The 18,979-nt window shown below is 40.2% G+C and overlaps 1 protein-coding gene across 2 annotated transcripts; it reads right to left on the bottom strand.

Moving 5' to 3' along the window:
• Window positions 1-2,939: 2,939 nt before the first annotated feature.
• LOC125233890 (F-box/LRR-repeat protein 7-like) lies at window positions 2,940-18,717 on the bottom strand. 2 transcript variants are annotated; one of them, XM_048140045.1, is made up of 13 exons: window positions 18,469-18,717; window positions 18,268-18,380; window positions 17,728-17,873; window positions 17,069-17,226; window positions 16,709-16,776; window positions 16,287-16,449; window positions 14,774-14,964; window positions 14,173-14,259; window positions 13,562-14,066; window positions 10,647-10,864; window positions 10,031-10,153; window positions 8,434-8,590; window positions 2,940-4,422 (listed from the first exon to the last, which is right to left on the bottom strand). In XM_048140045.1, exons 1-13 carry the CDS (start codon window positions 18,557-18,559, stop codon window positions 4,334-4,336), a joined length of 2,109 nt encoding a protein of 702 aa, XP_047996002.1. In that variant the 5' UTR covers window positions 18,560-18,717; the 3' UTR covers window positions 2,940-4,333. The 2 variants fall into 2 exon arrangements, with proteins under 2 accessions (XP_047996002.1, XP_047996003.1); XM_048140046.1 differs by having other exon boundaries at window positions 10,647-10,852.
• Between the last annotated feature and the right edge of the window lie 262 nt (window positions 18,718-18,979).

Genomic DNA, 18,979 nt, shown 5'->3' with positions numbered 1-18,979 from the left:
GGAAGTAATATTATACTTTGCCCAACCACATTACCATGTTGTATGGTATTTAGCTGTGATGCTCCTCCTCCACCACTTTTCTTTTCAGCATTTTAGAGAGCGCGCACACGGGCAACCGTAGTATCTTCTTAGTAGTTTGTGCGGGCAACTGTTGCCGGCGACTTTTTTGTCGCGACCATGGCCTAGTATGAAAGTGCTCACACGAGGCGACGCAACTTTTCATATAAATACGAAAGTCGCCGAGCAACTGTTGCCCCCGTGGGCGCGCACCCTTACTGTGAAATTGTGGGCCTTCTTATCTAATTATATCTAACTATTAAAAGTATCTTCTTAGTAGTTTGTGCCACACACTCCAATGTCATATGTCTATTTCTTAAAATAAAGTGTGGCTAATGAAATATTGCCCCAACTTTTGGCGGGAAATTCAAAAAATCTAGGGCTGGTCACACTTGGTATAGTAGGAGATATAGTTTTGATACTAGAAAATATTTTTGTTTTCTGTGCACACTTATATTGAAAATCAATAGAAATTGCTAATATATGTACAGAAATTTGACAAAATCTGTTAGCATTTGACGTATTAACCTAAAAGTTTTACGATGGTTATTGGCATTTAAATATTAATAATTAACGTGTATTACAAGTAGTAGTAATGTATAAAAAAAAGTAGTTTCACAAATTTCCAATTAATGGTGGTAATTGACATTTTTTAAGGTTCAAATGTCTGTCTTAGGGGTAGACCCTGTGAAGACGAGTGCTGTAAAGGGCTCGAAACGTAGGTCATGATGTTAATATACGCGATTAATCCATTTAAAAGAGTTTTATTTCAAATGTCTGTTTAATATGTTAAGTAGGTAGGTAAAGAAAATGCACTATCGACATTTTTGCCGCTCATATATAGACATGTTTCACCAAGATATTTTTATATATTTTATATTTTTATTGCCATATAAGCAGTGGTAGCCGAGTGGATATGACGCCCGACTTTCAATCCGGAGGTCGCGGGTTCAAATCCTGGCTCGTACCAATGAGTTTTTCGGAACTTACGTACGAAATATCATTTAATATGTACCACTAGCTTTACGGTGAAGGAAAACCTCGTGAGGAAACCTGCATACATCAGCGAAGAAATTCAAAGATTTATGTGAAGTCTCCAACCCGCATTGGGCTAGCGTGGAGACTATATAGCCCGAGCCCTCTCAGACTTGAGAGGAGGCCTGTGCCCAGCAGTGGAACGTATATAGGCTAAATTATATTATTTATTTTATTTTTTATATTTTTATATCAAATTACTACTGACCAATCACTTCACTGATTTCTTCTAAATATTGGTTTTTCGTAAGTAAGTCGTTACGTTCCAATATTTTTATGAGCTTCGAGTTTCTCCTTGTCTTTAGACTCTTTTCCTGTTTATGAGATTTAAGTTTTATTATATTCACATATTTAATCAAAGTTATAGGCAAATGTTAGAACTAGTACTTAAAGTATCAAAATATTAATAGAGCACCAACCTACTATATTGTTTACGACTTGTAAACATTGCAGTTTTTCATTATATGCCGCTTCACGTCGACTTCGCTCTTGGTTGTAATTATTTATTAGCTTAAACCTGGCTTAAACAGCAAATTGCGGACCTCGGTTGGTATCGTCATTGTTATAATATTTAAGATTTCCTTAATAACCCGCGAACAATTTGAATAAGTGACATAAATTGACAGCCGACTTTTAGCCTTTTTTTTAAACCATAGACAATTGGTGATACCACAAGGAAATATCTGTCAACAATATTTGGCTAGCCAGACTCTACTATTGATGATTGAATGAGGCTCATATGCTAAAGCCTGACCAGAAATATATGACTAAGCGCCATGTTGCGGAGTTTTATTAGAACTATTTTCTTCATACTAAACTGAACTGTCACCCCACCCCATTCATCTGAATAACAGTGCCCGCCCTCTTGACAGTAATCATGCAGTAATCATATATTTCTGGACAGGCTTTATCACTTTCGTGAAAGTTTTAAGGTCGTGGTGCGGTACGGTCGTGTGTTAGGTACTTTAAATTGTATAGATTTCCAGTTGTCCAGTTGGCCCTGTGTGAGATTAAGTTCTTAGAAAAATGCCTATAACAATTAAAAAATTCTGAACGCTATCTGAAACGTCAAAAATTGACAACTGTCACTGTGTCTATCAAATGTCAAATAGAAATAACCTAACCTAGAACCTGCATTATTTTCTTTTGGCTATTGCCGTAATATAGCCTAAAGAGACACCTAACCATGTCGATAAACAGATTATCTAGATTGCCAGTAACTTTAAAAGTTGGCGACAAATTTAAATTTCCTGCAAAATTTAAGGGAACGATTGTTGAAAAATGGGCTGACTATTGGAAGAATCTTTTTATCGACTATCGTCAAATGCTCCAGGACCTACGCACAGACATTCAAGATGATCCGATTAAAGCTCTTAAATGGACAATAGGCCTTACAACAGTGTACGCCTTGGCTCAGAACAACCCAGATGAATTAGATTTTAAAGATAGACTGAGGAAAGTACACAACGAAGTTGCTTTGGTCAGCGAGGACTGCTTGAATCAAAAATCCTACGCGCACTTAAGGCATCTTGAAACTTGCTACAACCAAGGCACTATTCATTACAAGAGTTTTGGGATTGCATCAGTGATGTACACCTCAGACATAAGTGAATCATGCGATATGTACAAAGCACACTGTTCTTATATGCAACCAACAGTATTTCATTTTCCTTCAAGAATAGTTGACTTTGGATTTATGGGCAACTGGTGGAACCTTTACATTAAAATGACAAATTATGATGTAAACTTTTGAAATTGTTTTTAGTGATTCTTAGTGTGGATTTAGAAATAATATGATAATGTTATTAGTGAAAATTGTTCAATGTTTAAGAAATAAAACTTAGTAATTCCAGATGATAATGTTTATATTTAATTTCTTATTGATAAATTAATGTATAAAAACTAAGATCTTTTCACAAATTATCTCATGCAATGAGTTTTATCCTAAAACACAAAAACAAATCATTTCTAGTAACATTTGAAAGCAAAATTACCCAGTTACAATATAAAAGAAAAACAAGTTCATGCTAGTTACTGACATGTATTACAGTACACCATGCCTTTACTAAAACAATAAATAAGTAGGTAGGTAACTCAACAAAATATTGTAAAAAAACAATGCCTCTATCGTAATTCAAGGTTTCTTGTGTATTTATAACAAAAACCATTCCTCATTTTAGTGAGTCACTAAATTGAAATTAGACAATCCAATCAGAATCAACAAAAAGGTTTCTCATATGAAAACCATTTCACCATAGAATTACACCTTTTAAATAAAATAAAAAAAATATAGTATATAAATAAGAGCACTGATTGTTATTGAAGTGATCACAAACCACAAAAACTTACCACATTCTCTATATGAAAATAAAATCATCTTTGATTGCAATGTATTAAGATCTTAAAAAGGAAAATATAATAACATAAAAAATCCTGAAAAAGGAGTCTAAACTTAAAACAATGTCTAAATTAGGAAATAAACATCACACTCTATTGTTACAAATTAGAGAAAATTGACTGTTCTTCTTGAATTAAAAGTAATCCAAAATGATTAAAACAAATAAAATAACAAGGAAATTCTTCTCAGTATTATGAAGAGATTTAGTGGACATCATGAGGGTAATAACAGGAATATCTTGACAAATGTAACAAAATATACAATGGTCAGGGGCAGTAATAATTCTATTAAAAATATAATTATTTAAGTAGTATATAAACAAAATGTATCTGCTAAAATGTTAAGATTTAAACTAAGCTGCTGTTACAAGGGGAAATCAAAAATTAAATAGTATTCTATCACAATTGTCTCAGACTTTACTTAACATATTTTACATGTTACATAAATATTTTTACATAGCAATGTAGGTAAATAAAAATGACTACAAGGGCGCTGTGACGGATTAATAACAATACAAGCTCCATCAATCACAGTTATCAGTTTTGAACGAAAATTTCACTAACACTCAACATGGTGGACATGAGAAACAAACTCGTTTCCTATTAACATTGATATTAAAAAAATAGGATATGATTTTCTATTATCTAAATACACATGGAAATAATAAAATAAAAACAATCACAGATAAACTTCTAAGTTGACTCCATCAATAATCCTTTTGTGGAGCTTGCATAACACCTTGTACTTTATTATGCAGTCGGGCACTGATTGTATAAATAAATAGTAAGCGTACAACACAAGTTAATATACATTCCGTGGAGCCGGTGGACGGGGCCAGAGTCGTTACATGAGCAGCATGTTCTGCGGGTGCAGCCCGTATGCGTACATCGCGTCGTCGTAGTCGAGATCTTCCCACCCTTCTTCGTCTCCGTCTACAATTCAAGTATTCATTATTCACATAAATGGTAGCTAGTTCAAAAAATACATGTTCACTAAATGACTACATAAAAATTAAGTAAGACAGGGACACAGCAATATTGTGTGATGCAGACATCTACACCATATCTATATCATAGATATAGCTCCATCTCTGTCATCAGTTACTGAATTAAATAAGCAGCTAGAGGGGAGGCAGATTTCCGTGAGCGGAAGCTGGCAGGATACTGCACTAGAGATTAAGCAAGCACTCTTTTGTTGAAGGCTAAGACTCATTTTGGGTCATTATACCAGTCAAGTGTTACAAATAAATAAATAAATATTATAGGACATTCTTACAAAGGTAAATATAATGATAGTAACCAGATCCGATAGCTGGTCTGACGGATAACTCTGTGGGAGAGTATCTATAGTTACATGATCCGAAAAAGTCATCGAAGTTGTCGTGGCCTTGACCACGGTCGTCGAGCGAGTAAATGGAACTGTCCTAGAGTTCGCCACCAGCAGCTTGTGTGACGGTTAGCTCTGAGAGAGTAGTCATAGTCAGGGCCGGATTAAGGGTAGAGCGAGTGGAGCGGCCGCTCTAGGCGCCACATGGTAAGGGGGCGCCAAAACCGAGAATGTGGAAAAATCCATACAAAAACTTATACGTTGCGTGGGCGCGCACATATCACAAAATGGCGAGAGGAGTCGGAAATAAATGAATCCACCCATTGAAAATCTAGATTTGTAATTCAGATTAAGTGGAAAGTTGCACCACATTGCCATTCATAAGGGCGCTGTTGCTAGGGCGCCGTAAAAGGAAGATTCTAGCCCTTGACGAACCACATTGTTGTGCGGCGAACGGCAAAGTTATGTCGCTACTCGCTATCCAAATGCAAAAATATGAGTCTACACTATAGTCGAAAGCGGAGTTCCTCATAAAGCCAAAGGCGCAAAAAGTCTTAGAGAGGCCCAATTTTATGAGTCACAGCAGATGGTGAGCGAACTTCAAAGCACTTCACTTCAGATCACTTAGTGGCAAAATACCGAAATGGGCATCCCGACGGTGACGATCAAGTCCGCAGTTAATCTCTTAATTAACTTAGTATTATAAAAATAATAGTGATGGCGAAATATAAGGCCTAAAAGTATGTTCCCGAACATAGGCGCCCTGTGAAGTCAAAATACCCCAAAATATGTCAAATACCGTAGCTTTGCAGACGATAAAAGCTTGAAAGTTCACGGATTCCCCGCTGGCGGGTTGTCTTAATAAATCGGGTCAATAGGAAAAAAATCGCGTTCGCTTCGCTCGCGCTAACTATTTATAATTATCTTCTCTTTTAGTTAGGACCACAGAACACCCCACTAGAAGCCAAATGCAAGCGATATTGTTCGAGACGCAAATCACCAATCCTTGCGGGGTGAGGCGGGCGCGCACGGTGCTGCCATTGGTCGTTTCAAATAATGGCGCGCCTTTATGATTAGCAGTAGGGATGGGAATGGGACATGTCTATTATAGACAATGGTACCGGTACCAGTACTGTGGTGAATTTGTTTTGCAACAAATTATAATATTATAATTAAATTATAATAAGGCCTAGTTACCCTTCGGGTTGGAAGGTCAGATGGCAGTCGCTTTCATAAAACTAGTGCCTACGCCAAATCTTGGTAGTAGTTTCCAAAGCGGACCCCAGGCTCCCATGAGCCGTGGCGAATGCCGATGCCGGGATAACGCAAGGAGGATGATAATTGTGATAGCATCTCAATAAAAATCATTCTAGTAACTAATAACTAAACTGTGCATTTTTACTTACGTTTACTAAGTTAAATAACCAACTAAATATTCTAAACTAATCAATGAACTAAATACCACTACAGACTCTACAGATTCTAGATAATTATTCACTATTACAAATCTGCTTTCTTTTATATTTCATAAAATGGTAGCACATGGTACGAACGGCAGTACGAAGTTCCCGCAACAGACATAAACTAACATGGCCCCATGCCTAGTCGTTTACGTGAAAGGGATAGCATATCACATTGTTAACTCGGTAAAGAGGGATGGACGCGCCTCGGCGCCGCTCAGCACAACCATATTGACCAGTATAAATGAACTCCGCGGACAATAAACAATATTCAACAAAATAATTAATTTGACTTAACTGTGGAATGTTGTTCCATCTTTTTTACATGTAGAAGTGTTAGAAGACTTGCCACACCACTTTATGCTGTAAGAGACCATTGTTTGCAACCAAAATTGATTATTTAAGATTTTTTCCCGAGCGGACACGGACACTGTTAGCGGGTCGTATACTTGGGCGCTACTGATCGGTGTCGCACGCGTTCAAACTTTTATAAACCTGATTTGTCGTATGCTTGGTGACCGCGAGTCGCCCTGTAAGGGCCATCTTGTTGTATTGATCTGTGGTTAGGACAAATTCCGAATCTGCTTTCCTGACTTGGCCACTATAGTGTTCCATTTTTAACCGCCTTCCAAATCTCAAGGGAAGGGGTTCTCAATTCGACTGTTTTTTTTTATTGTTTGTTCCTCGATATCTCCGTCGTTACTGGACCGATTTTGAAAATTTTTTTTTGATTGAATGTATATGCGTACAGATTGGTCTCATTTTTCTCAGAACCCAGTTCTGATGATGGAATCCTGGAGAAATCGAGGGAACTTCTCAAATCTGAAAGGCATACATATGGTGATTTTTGTGTTTTTAAAGGAACAGCATGTATTTACGTACGGAACAGTGACATTTGGTGCAGTGGAACTGCTGATGAAGAGTGAGCCGCCCCTGGTTAGAGTTCCGTACTGATAATCATTCTCATCTGTAAGTACTTCAGAATCATCCAAATTTCAAAATTGGTTCAGAAATGACGGAGATATCGAATAACAAACATTAAAAAATATACAGACGAATTGATAACATAATCCAACAACAAAGTATTTATCACCAGACCCCAAAAGGAAGGCGGTTTTTAGGGTTCCGTAGTCAACTAGGAACCCTTATAGTTTCGCCATGTCTGTCTGTCCGTCCGTCCGTCCGTCCGTCCGCGGATAATCTCAGTAACCGTTAGCACTATAAAGCTGAAATTTGGTACCAATATGTATATCAATCACACCGACAAAGTGCAAAAATAAAAAATGGAAAAAAATGTTTAATTAGGGTAGGTCGCCTACATGTAAAGTGGGGGCAGATTTTTTTTTTCATTCCAACCCCAACGTGTGATATATTGTTGGATAGGTATTTAAAAATGAATAAGGGTTTACTAAGATCGTTTTTTGATAATATTAATATTTTCGGAAATAATCGCTCCTAAAGGAAATAAAAGTGCGTCCTCCCCCTCTAACTTTTGAACCATATGTTTAAAAAATATAAAAAAAATCACAAAAGTAGAACTTTAAAAAGACTTTCTAGGAAAATTGTTTTGAACTTGATAGGTTTAGTAGTTTTTGAGAAAAATACGGAAAACTACGGAACCCTACCCTGAGCGTGGCCCGACACGCTCTTGGCCGGTTTTTTTTTCTTAAAAATTATGTTTGTTATTTTATGTACATGATATCCACGTTCAGCCACATGTAACTATACTAGGGTGCGACTACGAAGGTTCAACTATTTGTCACTTTCGTACTGTGTATGATGAAATCCATAAATTCTGTAACTATTGCGTTAATCTTCAAATTACGGCATTACTATGAAAAAAATTTCGCGCTCGCTACGCTCGCGATTTATTTTCCTGCGTAGTGAAACTTCTTCCCAAGGGCGCCGAAACTCAAACTCGCTCTACCCTGATCGAGTGCACGGGCCGGCGCTGGTCATAGTTACCGGATCCATAGAAGTCGTCAAAGTCGTAGAGCAAGTCAACGGAGCTGTACTCAAAGAAAGTAGCTATACTAATGGGGGTTCGCTACCAGTAGCTCGTTCGAGAGATAACTGTCAGAGAGTAGCTATAGTTACGGGGTTCACCACCAGTAACTTGCGCAACGGGTAACCCTATAAGACAGTAGCTATAATTACCGGATCCGAAGAAGTCGTCGAAGTTGTCGTGGTCATAGGGGTCGTCGAGCGAGTCGTCGGAGCTGTCCTCGAAGATGCGGTCCACGAAGTCCGGCCTCAGGTGCGGGTTGCTCAGGTCCTCCGTGTCCACTACCAGTAGCTTGTGCGAGGGGTAACTCTGTGCATACAACGTGCGTTTAATTTAATTATGGCAATAGGCGTTTCAATTGATTAAAATTAACCCTTCCTACATTTTTTTAATACTACGTCGGAGGCAAACAAGCATACGGTCCGCCTGATGGAAAGCGGTCACCGTAACCTATGGACGCCTGCAACTCAAGAAGTGTCACATGCGCGTTGCCAAGCCATTAGAAGAGGGTTCGGGTTTCCGACGACTCAAAGGACAATAGACGGAACAAATTTAGTTCCGTAGGTCCTTCCGTCACCAGCACACCGCACCCTCGTTGAGCTCTGGCAGCCTTACTCACCGGCAGGAACACAACACTATGAGTAGGGTCTAGCGCTATTTGGCTGCGGTCTTCTGTAAGGCGGAGGTACTTCCCCAGTTGGGCTCTGCTCTAGATTCGAGCTTCAGCACGAGCGGGCGCGGCGTCCACGCGAGCGCTGCAGTGGCCGCCTCCACCAGCTCTTCGGACACGCTGTCGCAGCCGCACACGTCCAGCTCCTGGACACTGCACACTCTGAACCTATAGCTAGTTAAGAGTAGTGTGAAGATACCTCTTGCATGGCGGCGGTTCCTTCCATCCGCAGCACGAGCGGGCGCGGCGTCCGCGCGAGCGCCGCCGTGGCCGCCTCCACCAGCTCTTCGGACACGCTGTCGCAGCCGCACACGTCCAGCTCCTGAACACTGCACACTCTGAATCTATAGCTAGTTAAGAGTAGTGTGAAGATACCTCTTGCATGGCGGCGGTTCCTCCCATCCGCAGCACGAGCGGGCGCGGCGTCCGCGCGAGCGCCGCCGTGGCCGCCTCCACCAGCTCTTCGGACACGCTGTCGCAGCCGCACGCGTCCAGCTCCTGGACACTGCACACTCTGAACCTATAGCTAGTTAAGAGTAGTGTGAAGATACCTCTTGCATGGCGGCGGTTCCTTCCATCCGCAGCACGAGCGGGCGCGGCGTCCGCGCGAGCGCCGCCGTGGCCGCCTCCACCAGCTCTTCGGACACGCTGTCGCAGCCGCACACGTCCAGCTCCTGGACACTGCACACTCTGAACTTATAGCTAGTTAAGAGTAGTGTGAAGATACCTCTTGCATGGCGGCGGTTCCTCCCATCCGCAGCACGAGCGGGCGCGGCGTCCGCGCGAGCGCCGCCGTGGCCGCCTCCACCAGCTCTTCGGACACGCTGTCGCAGCCGCACACGTCCAGCTCCTGGACACTGCACACTCTGAACCTATAGCTAGTTAAGAGTAGTGTGAAGATACCTCTTGCATGGCGGCGGTTCCTCCCATCCGCAGCACGAGCGGGCGCGGCGTCCGCGTGAGCGCCGCCGTGGCCGCCTCCACCAGCTCTTCGGACACGCTGTCGCAGCCGCACACGTCCAGCTCCTGAACACTGCACACTCTGAATCTATAGCTAGTTAAGAGTAGTGTGAAGATACCTCTTGCATGGCGGCGGTTCCTCCCATCCGCAGCACGAGCGGGCGCGGCGTCCGCGCCAGCGCCGCCGTGGCCGCCTCCACCAGCTCTTCGGACACGCTGTCGCAGCCACACACATCCAGCTCCTGAACACCACATAATGATAATGATAGTCTACTTGAGTCTTCAGTAAGTTTTTCGGTAGGTGTTGCCACGCGTGTAAATATACAAATCTAAAGGAAGGAATGTTAGACCTTTTGGATAAACTTCCAGAGCTGTTGGTCAAGAGATTGAATTAGGTAGGACGTAGGTTTTCAAAGGTCGCAGATACTCTCCCGGCTACTATTTCAATGCAGTTTGCCCTTCGGAAGCAACATATTCTGCTTATGCTATATATCGCCAGCACTAACAGATACGCACTTTAAGCACAAGCTGTATATGACAAAAATAGAAGGTCTCAGTTACCAGACGGCACTTAGGGATTAATAACCCACCTACAGCTGGTCGCAGCCGTCCAACACGGTGGCAAACGCGAGTCCCGCGTCCGTTAACAGCACGATGTAGGTACAAGATGTCTTACTTACGAAGTATCGAGCACGAGCGGTATATGAGGTATATCGTTACCATGGTGACACCTACCTGTAGCTGGGTACAGCCGTCCAACACGGTAGTAAAAGGCGCGGCGGTGAGTGAGGCGTTGCCGCGCGCGGTGAGACTCGCGAGGCGCGCGCACCGCACGGCGGCCGCGACGCCCGCGTCCGTCAGCAGCGCGATGTACGAGATGTCCAGTTTACGGAGCGCAGTGCACGACCGGCATATGGTTAGGATGCCCTCGTCGCTTACGCCTGAAGTTACAACTGTTACAAGTTACGATCAATTACATGGTTACCACTTGAGCGATCTTGTAAGGATGGGTATAACAAGGACTGTTGTTTTCGAAAAGTGTTGTTCTGATTTGTCTGACCTTAAATCGGCTCGTATTCGAAATTCCGCATACCTAAGTATTTTAAAAACGTGCAGGTTTTATTTTTCCACGAAACTTAAGAGATACCACGAAATGTACTCAGCTTTTAGGTTTCTATTCTAAAAGTCGGACTTCCATTTTGAAACTTTAGACTGTGCAGTGTTTTACTGGTGCGACGTGCGACAGACCTACAAAATCTATGTCATTCTCAGCAAAATCCATTCGTTGTACCTGTTTTACCTATCTATTTATTCAATGAACATACGCAATGCACTACTAATGTATTTCGAAAATAAAATAGTTGTTCCACTTTGTGAACTTCCTAAAATTATTTTTAAAATCATCATTCATATACCTACAGATACCTACAGTAAATCCATACTAAAATTATAAATGGGAAAGTGTGTGTCTGTTTGTTTGTCCGTCCTTCACAGCAAAACGGAGCGACGAATTGTCGTGATTTTTTAAGTGGAAATAGTTGAAGGGATGGAGAGTGACATAGGCTACTTTTTGTCTCTTTCTAACGCGAGCGAAGCCGCGGGAAAAAGCTAGTATGAGATATTTGACAAAATACGGAATTAACTGCGAAGGATCAATAAAAGTTCGACCCCGAAAATATCCTATCGGGCAAAACAATTTTAATTTGCCAAAACAGGTCATATCAACATGATTCATATCATGTGAACCAAAGCACACGCACATAGGTACACACTTACACAGCGGTATGGTAATCTGTAGTACCTACAAACATTTAAACACATTCGCTTAGCAGTCTTAGCACAGCTACCTATTTTGATTAACTACTGGATAGTACAGTAAGCAACGTAAAAAGCGTATGTAATGTACACACCGCTCCCTACCAATAGCAGTAATAGCAACACATTTACTAATCATCTACCTAGACCGTATCGTGTCAGTAACATTTATGTCTAAACAATGTGTTGCCAATGAAACAACGAAATTAATTATGGGTCTATGGCTGGGTCCCACAGGGCGAGGCACGTCGCTAGTCAGTGTACTCGCGCGGCAAACGTTCAGTGTAGACAAGCCTCGGCCGAGCAAAACGTGCGTGCTGCCTCGACCGAGGCATGTCTACATGAAACATTTGCTACGCGAGCACATTGCCTGGCCCTGTTGTGGGCCCAGCTTATAATAAAGATATGCGACATTCTATTATAATACAGAAAGGCCATCCATTTATTAAATGGTCCTTACTAAAGCATAAGGAACCTTATTTAATGGAAATCCACATATAGACACGAATTTATGATCTAACATATACAATAAAACACGGATCGTCTAAAGGGCCCTAAGTTGTGTACGCTAATAATTTCAGTAGGTATATACTAATTTTATGTGTAATTTCATCCAAATAATGAATGGGTTCAAAACAAAAGGGGTGCGGGGTAATAGGTACCTTCCTTGGAACTGTGATCCCTCCACGTGAACAAACTCACTTCGATCGTGGGTCATCCAATGGCAAGCCACAGAAAAACAACCCTTTATTATTGAGATAATATATTTTATATCGATTTAGCAAGGAATTTAATAGAGGGGTAGAGAGCATGCCATTGTCTATTAGAGACTGTGCACACTGTCGTTTCTCGTTAGAACGACGGCGGATTTTCATATAAAGCTGGTACGATTTTATATGAAATTGTCCGTGAAATTATAGCGAGAAATATCAGTGTGAACAGGCTCTTACAGTCTCGAAAAGTGAGTGCAGGTAATAGATTGAGATTGGATTTTGAAGCAGCTTATGTATCATTAGTATATGGCGAGAACGGAAAGTAGAAGTGGTTTTAGTGTGAGAATACATGCCAGCATGCAAGTTTATATTTGATGGTTTAAAGTTATTTAGGCAGTAACAACACAATACATTGAAAGCAATGTCTTAGATAGGCTAGGCTAAGGTTTGAAGAATTGTGAAGGTGATTGCAAACTAAGTGAAAGAACAGTTTACAAAATGCACAACACATGCACCTGAGCTAACTCGTAGAGTTATTGACTCTCATTATCAAAATAGAGCAAGACAGTGACACACCACTGTGTACTTAATCTTTGCTCTCACTCTAACATTTTACAGTTCAAAGAACTAACAGACTAGCTAGCTTGCGGCAGGTATACACTTTATTGTAATGATGACAAGTAACATCCCTAGTGCGCAAACAATTCAAGTTGATAATCAAAACCAAGTGCGGGTAGTTCGAAAAACTCGCGCGGCTGTCAGAAGGTGTTGATGTCATTTCAAGCCAGTCTTCTCCGAGACCACGGGGACAACGCCGTCCTTGAAACGTTGGAGGTCAGTTTAATACGTAGTTATACGCGATTAAGTCCCGATTTTAAAAATAATTATGATGACAAGTGTATACGTGTTATCTTTTGCTATAGTAAATCAGAGATTTACTGCTAGCAGCAGTTGGATAAATATCAAAGACGTGGTTTGCTAGTTGCGAGACATTAATAAATAATAACTGTTACGCGCATCAAGTACAACGTACGGCGTTTACAATGTTTAGCAACCCGACCCGACCATTAGAAAATCCTATAAACAAGAAAATACAAAAGAAAAGTTGCATAAAGCAATTACCTGGTTGAGGGTTGATCTTTCTAGAATTACAACTAGAGATATTCAGAGACTCCAACTTGCTGCACGTCTGTGCGACCGTCTTCAGTATCGCGTTATTTATGTAAATATTCCTGCTGAGGTTCAAAACTTTCAACTCAGTCATCTTGGAAAGCGATTCGCAAAAGTCGATGTTGACTTGTGGCGTCGAGCAGACTTCCATGGATGTGTATTCGCTGAGGGACAGTTCCTCTAGTTGCGGCAGCTTGTTGAGTATGAGGGGAATGATCTTCCACATGGTGACGGGGCATACGTCTAGCCGGAGGGTTTTGAGGTTGGGTAGGGTGTCTATGGCGGCGCATATGACGGTGCCCTGCAGGCTGTAGCAGTTGTAGAACGAGAGCGTGTGTAGCCGCGGCGGGTTGGAGCCGGTGAGGAAGAGACCGGTCACGTGCGTGTTGTTGGCTACTGTTATGCTTTCTATGCTCGCCTCGCTTTTTACTATTCGTACTAAACTTGAGTCGGACAGCTGAAACAAATGCTTGCGTCAATTTTGAATACCAAATATGGATAAATGAAGTCAATGAAGATAATCTAAGGTGGATTCCATTATTTTACTACTACGAGTAACTTACCTTGTTGCAAGAGACAAAGGTCAGAGCTTTTAAAAATTTACATCCATAAATAAGTGGATTCCAATTTTTAGTATACATCCCAACAACCTGTAATGAGAAAAAAAGTTATAAATTTTTTGCTAATGAAACCAAATTTGAAAAGTTATAATATTGCAATGTGAGTGACTTCAGGTGCGTTTCGACCAAAAATGTGTTGAGAGCGATGTGTTTTTTAAGTCGCTAAAATCAGTTCATTTGTTTTTTCACTCTGCGTGACGTAGTGATTATATTTTCCAGTGGTGAAAACCACAGTACCTACATCACCTTGAGCTCCTCCAGGTTGGGGCAGAACTTGCCGACCGTGTACGCCGTGCGGTCGCTGAGCGCCGACCAGTGATGGTCGATGTGCACTCGTGTCAGCCCACCACGCCCTACAATGCCGTGCCTACTGAGTGCCACACACAGTACTTCACCTTGAGCTCCTCCAGGTTGGGGCAGAACTTGCCGGCCATGTGCGCCGTGCAGTCGCTGAGCGTCGACCAGTGGTGGTCGATGTGCACTCGTGTCAGCCCACCACTCCCTACAGTGCCGTGCCTACTGAGTGCCACACACAGTACTTCACCTTGAGCTCCTCCAGGTTGGGGCAGAACTTGCCGACCGTGTGCGCCGTGCGGTCGTTCAGCGCCGACCAGTGGTGGTCGATGTGCAATTTTGTTAGGTTCGGACCCAATCGCTGTAGTACCCGCCGTAATACCGCAGTCGTCAACGTAACTGTACCGTGTTGCCACCATGACGTCTTAAATTTGCGAATACCTGGTTATAAAATAACATTGTTAAGGGCTATGCAATAAAAACATCGTGACTAAAAGAGATCAAGGTACATACCTACTAAATATGAGTCAATGTCACTAAGTAAGAAAATCATGACCTTTAGTCTAGTCTAGTTATTATGTTAGACCATTACCTATCAATTTCAATTCAATAAAAAATTAGTACCTATTGTTTTCCTAAACTATAACTTCATATTGATTGACAACTGTGTTTTATGTTACAACATTAGTAATCATGCATTAGCATACAATAAATTTATTAAAACAATAGCTTTATATTTTAGGAAAACTTGTATCCCTACTGATTATGTTACAGAACACATGACAATACTTTATATTTCATCATTAGTTGTAAAGGCCAATGAGTCATTTGACTCATCATGTCATGAATAATGATAACTTTTACCCTACCAATTACTGGAATTTCCTTTGTTGATTAATTAATTCAAATGTTTAATATAAGGAATATAATGCACTTATATCTATTTATCTATCTAATACCTTTAAACAAGCAATTCTTGTACATATATTTAATTATTTATATGAAGTCTAACCAGAAATATATGAGTATTGTCAGGAGGGCGCTGTTATTCTGATGTATGAGGTGACAGTTCAGTATAGTATGAAGAAAATAGTTCTAATGAAATTCCGCAACATGGCGCGTAGTCATATAATTATATCTAGTCAGGCTTTATTTATAAACCGGCGATCTCGGAATCAGCTCTAACGATTTCGCTGAAATTTGTTATGTGGGAGTTTTCGGTTAGAGGGTGAAAAATAGATCTAGCTTAGGTCCCGGGAAACTCCAATTTTCATGTGTTTCCTTTATAATAAAATAGAACTCAGAGCTTAGCTCAGCCTCCCGGGTACTTATATTAATATTAGAAATGCGGTAGCAATTCGTCTGTGGCCGTGCCACCACTCGTGGCTAAACGACCGTAACGATAATAAGTTTTACTGAAGAAAACTGGTTTATCTAAGTCTTATTTCTACATTTGACAATCGCGTGACGGTCAACATGTTTGATCGCACGTGTTCGCACGAGGATAATCGCGTAACATGCGATAACCGCGTAGTCACGTAGCATGTTGTAAAAGGCGTGCGAACCCGCATGCAATTTTAGTTACATCGGGGACATAGAATTCATCACACCAATCAAAAACCGCAATGTAATGAAACTCCTTAGCGCATATTAGCATAACGTTTACATAACGGGCCCTTAAATCGTAGCTACGCGCGTCAATGAACGTACTTGCTGGGTCAAACCGTAATACCTATAGCTAGATATTATTAGAAGGTACAAACCATTAATATGTTCCTGGACCAAGCTCTGCCAGCGCTTGCTCACTCGCTCGGACCGGATCAAGTCTATGATGGGAATGAAGTTGAGTACGTGCGCTAGGCAGTCTCTATTCAGTATGTCTAATATTGTGTATGTCTTCTCTGTGTTTTCATTATCTTCTGCATTCTAGAACAAAGAGGTTTTGAGAACTTAGAATCTTATCTAAATTTAAGCCAAGATTGTATACTAATGTAGCATTTTATGGTGACATTTCTTACCAAATTAGTGCAGACTGTGCAGAGCTAGCTGTGATATGTTTCTATTATATATGAGCTTAATTATTAACTTCATGTTTGCACTAGTAGTTGCAAGTGTTGCAACTGTATGCATTGTATTGTGTAATACATTTTTAAGAAATATATACAAGACAAAATAGTTGACTTACTGCCTCTGCATTATTTTCCTGTGTTGCAGCTTCTCCACTGTCCGTTGAAGATTCCAAAGGAACTTGGCCTGTAACAAAGGATGAAATGAATGCTATGTGTTTGATTTATTTGGTCTGTCACAGCTAGGTAAAGAGCTCTCCTCAATTTCTCCAAAATATTATTTAGGGTAAGGGTTGGCTCACTCCGGAAGAAGGGTCGCTGCCGTTCCAGTGTGAGCCGACCCCTAATGAATAAAAGTGAATTCATGAAATTTTTTATTCAGTTTCTGATATACAGTATATTACAATGCTCTTGATATATCTTCTGAGAGAATAGTAATGGCTTGAATACTTATATTTAAAAAAAATAATAATCAATACCCTGTTCTGGAGCTGGACTACTGCCATATTGCCGGGTCCTAGACTTCCACAGGACTTGGCCATCAGCATCCTCAGCAGGTTGGTGCCAGCTGTCCGCGGGAGATGTTTTGAGCTTGTAACCTTTGAGTATCTTCTCTTGATCTGGTGCCATTAGGGCTCTGTAATAACCATATTTTTCCTATCTCATGAAGTACCCTAATTACCAGCTAGTACAGCTAAATAATAGTATTGAAAATTTGTATTTTTTCATGAACTGTAACTTAAGCTGATGGAATCTCTTTCTTTAGAAATATTGTTGGAGTTCTTAAATACTAGAAAAAGTTTAATAAATGAGGATTAAACCATTTCCCAGTCTACAACAATGTACAAGCCTACAAGGTTTTCCAAAACATGGAAATTTACCTGGGGCCCATTTTTCAAAACTGAAAGTTACAAGTGACAAACGGAAGTCTCTTTCCAACTTGTTATATTAGACATTAACAACCTCTAGTAAATTGTAACTTGTAGCTTCGAGAAACGGGCCCCTGTTCTAATGAATTTTGACCTTAAAGGTTGAAATTATATGGTTGATAAATTACTTGGAAAAGTGAAACTATATTATGTTTCTATTAATTTTATTGTTTTCTTACACCAATTAAATGTTGATTCATTTTACTTACTTGTGCGCATCTGCGGGATCGCTGAAGGTCACAAATGCGTATGTAGGAGTAGGAGTTCTGTTTGGGCCCCTGTCTCCCATTCGCAGCCAGCAGCTTTTGATAAATCCATATTGAGCAAACACACCAAACAGCTCTGTTCGGGATGTCTACAAACATAGTAAATTGACTTTACATTAGCAAATCAGAAAATAATTATAGAGTAATTTTTTTTATGAAGGCTTAGATTTAAAGAATTAAGTTAAATTGGTAATCTCACTATAAATTGATTGGTCTCAAAAAACTAGTTTAGTCAAATTAAGATTTTGCTAATAGATATTGATCAAAATATTGTTTAGTAATTGTGACATGTAACCTTGAATAGTAGATTATTAGCTTTTTATTTCTTATTATAATTACTTAATAAGATGTGGAACTGTACTCAAAATAATCAATAGTGTCAAGGAAAGTTTGTAAACAATAACAGTTGATTTGGATTGTTGATATGAACTTTTTGTAAACAAAATAGTGATTGTGCACTAACTTTAACACTCTTTGCATTACCTTTGGGGGTAGGTTTGAAACATACAGCTTCCGAATGGGTATACCATCTTCCGTATGAGTGGGTACACTTCGTAAACCGTATGGAGTAATATCAAGATTCGAATTTAGGGCATCTGAAAAGAGACAAGTTTTATATTTCATGGCCAAGCGAGTTGGTGAAAAATGTTCGTTATAGCGATTACACAAAAGTTATCAACATACAAATTTCACGGCGAGCGACGTGAAGTAACTCTGGGCCGAAGACTCGTGCATCCTCGAGCGCTTCTTCAAGCACATCCTCGAATTCCCACATGGCGAACTGTATACGATTAACAGCTCAATCGTACAGTTACTTTGAGATTTAATAAGTAAACATTATAATACTGTGTTGGCATAAACACAAAAAATTTAAGGAAATAACACGAAATAAAATTGATAATCGCAAAATGCAGTCAGTCAACATACAACGGTCTCCGCAGTTTTTTTATAATATTGCCAGTCTTTCAAAATACTACTCTACTGACGTGACAAGAGAAACGGGATGAAAAAGGTATTTTAAAAAATATATAAAAAGGTTCTCTAAGTAAATAGTTTTATTGTAATAGTTATTTCTAATATATAACTAAATTAAAATATTGTAGATTTTCTTTTATTGTGGTTTTTACTATGTTTTTAAAGCCAAAATAACGAATTGATAATTATATTGTGGTAGCAAATGGTGTAAAATGTAGTA

This window comes from Leguminivora glycinivorella, chromosome 15 (genome assembly GCF_023078275.1).
Source record: "Leguminivora glycinivorella isolate SPB_JAAS2020 chromosome 15, LegGlyc_1.1, whole genome shotgun sequence".
NCBI lineage: Eukaryota > Metazoa > Arthropoda > Insecta > Lepidoptera > Tortricidae > Leguminivora > Leguminivora glycinivorella.
Note: the sequence above shows the minus strand (reverse complement) of the source record. Positions and strands in the feature narration are given on the sequence as shown.

Excerpts from the sequence above, each read along its gene's own strand:
- LOC125233890 (XM_048140045.1), bottom strand. The coding sequence starts at position 18,559 with ATGTGGGAATTCGAGGATGTGCTTGAAGAAGCGCTCGAGGATGCACGA. Across the intron at positions 17,874-18,267 it reads TTTCAAACCTACCCCCAAAG|ACATCCCGAACAGAGCTGTT; the intron begins GTAATGCAAAGA and ends CTATGTTTGTAG. Across the intron at positions 14,067-14,172 it reads CCTTTGTCTCTTGCAACAAG|CTGTCCGACTCAAGTTTAGT; the intron begins GTAAGTTACTCG and ends CATTTGTTTCAG.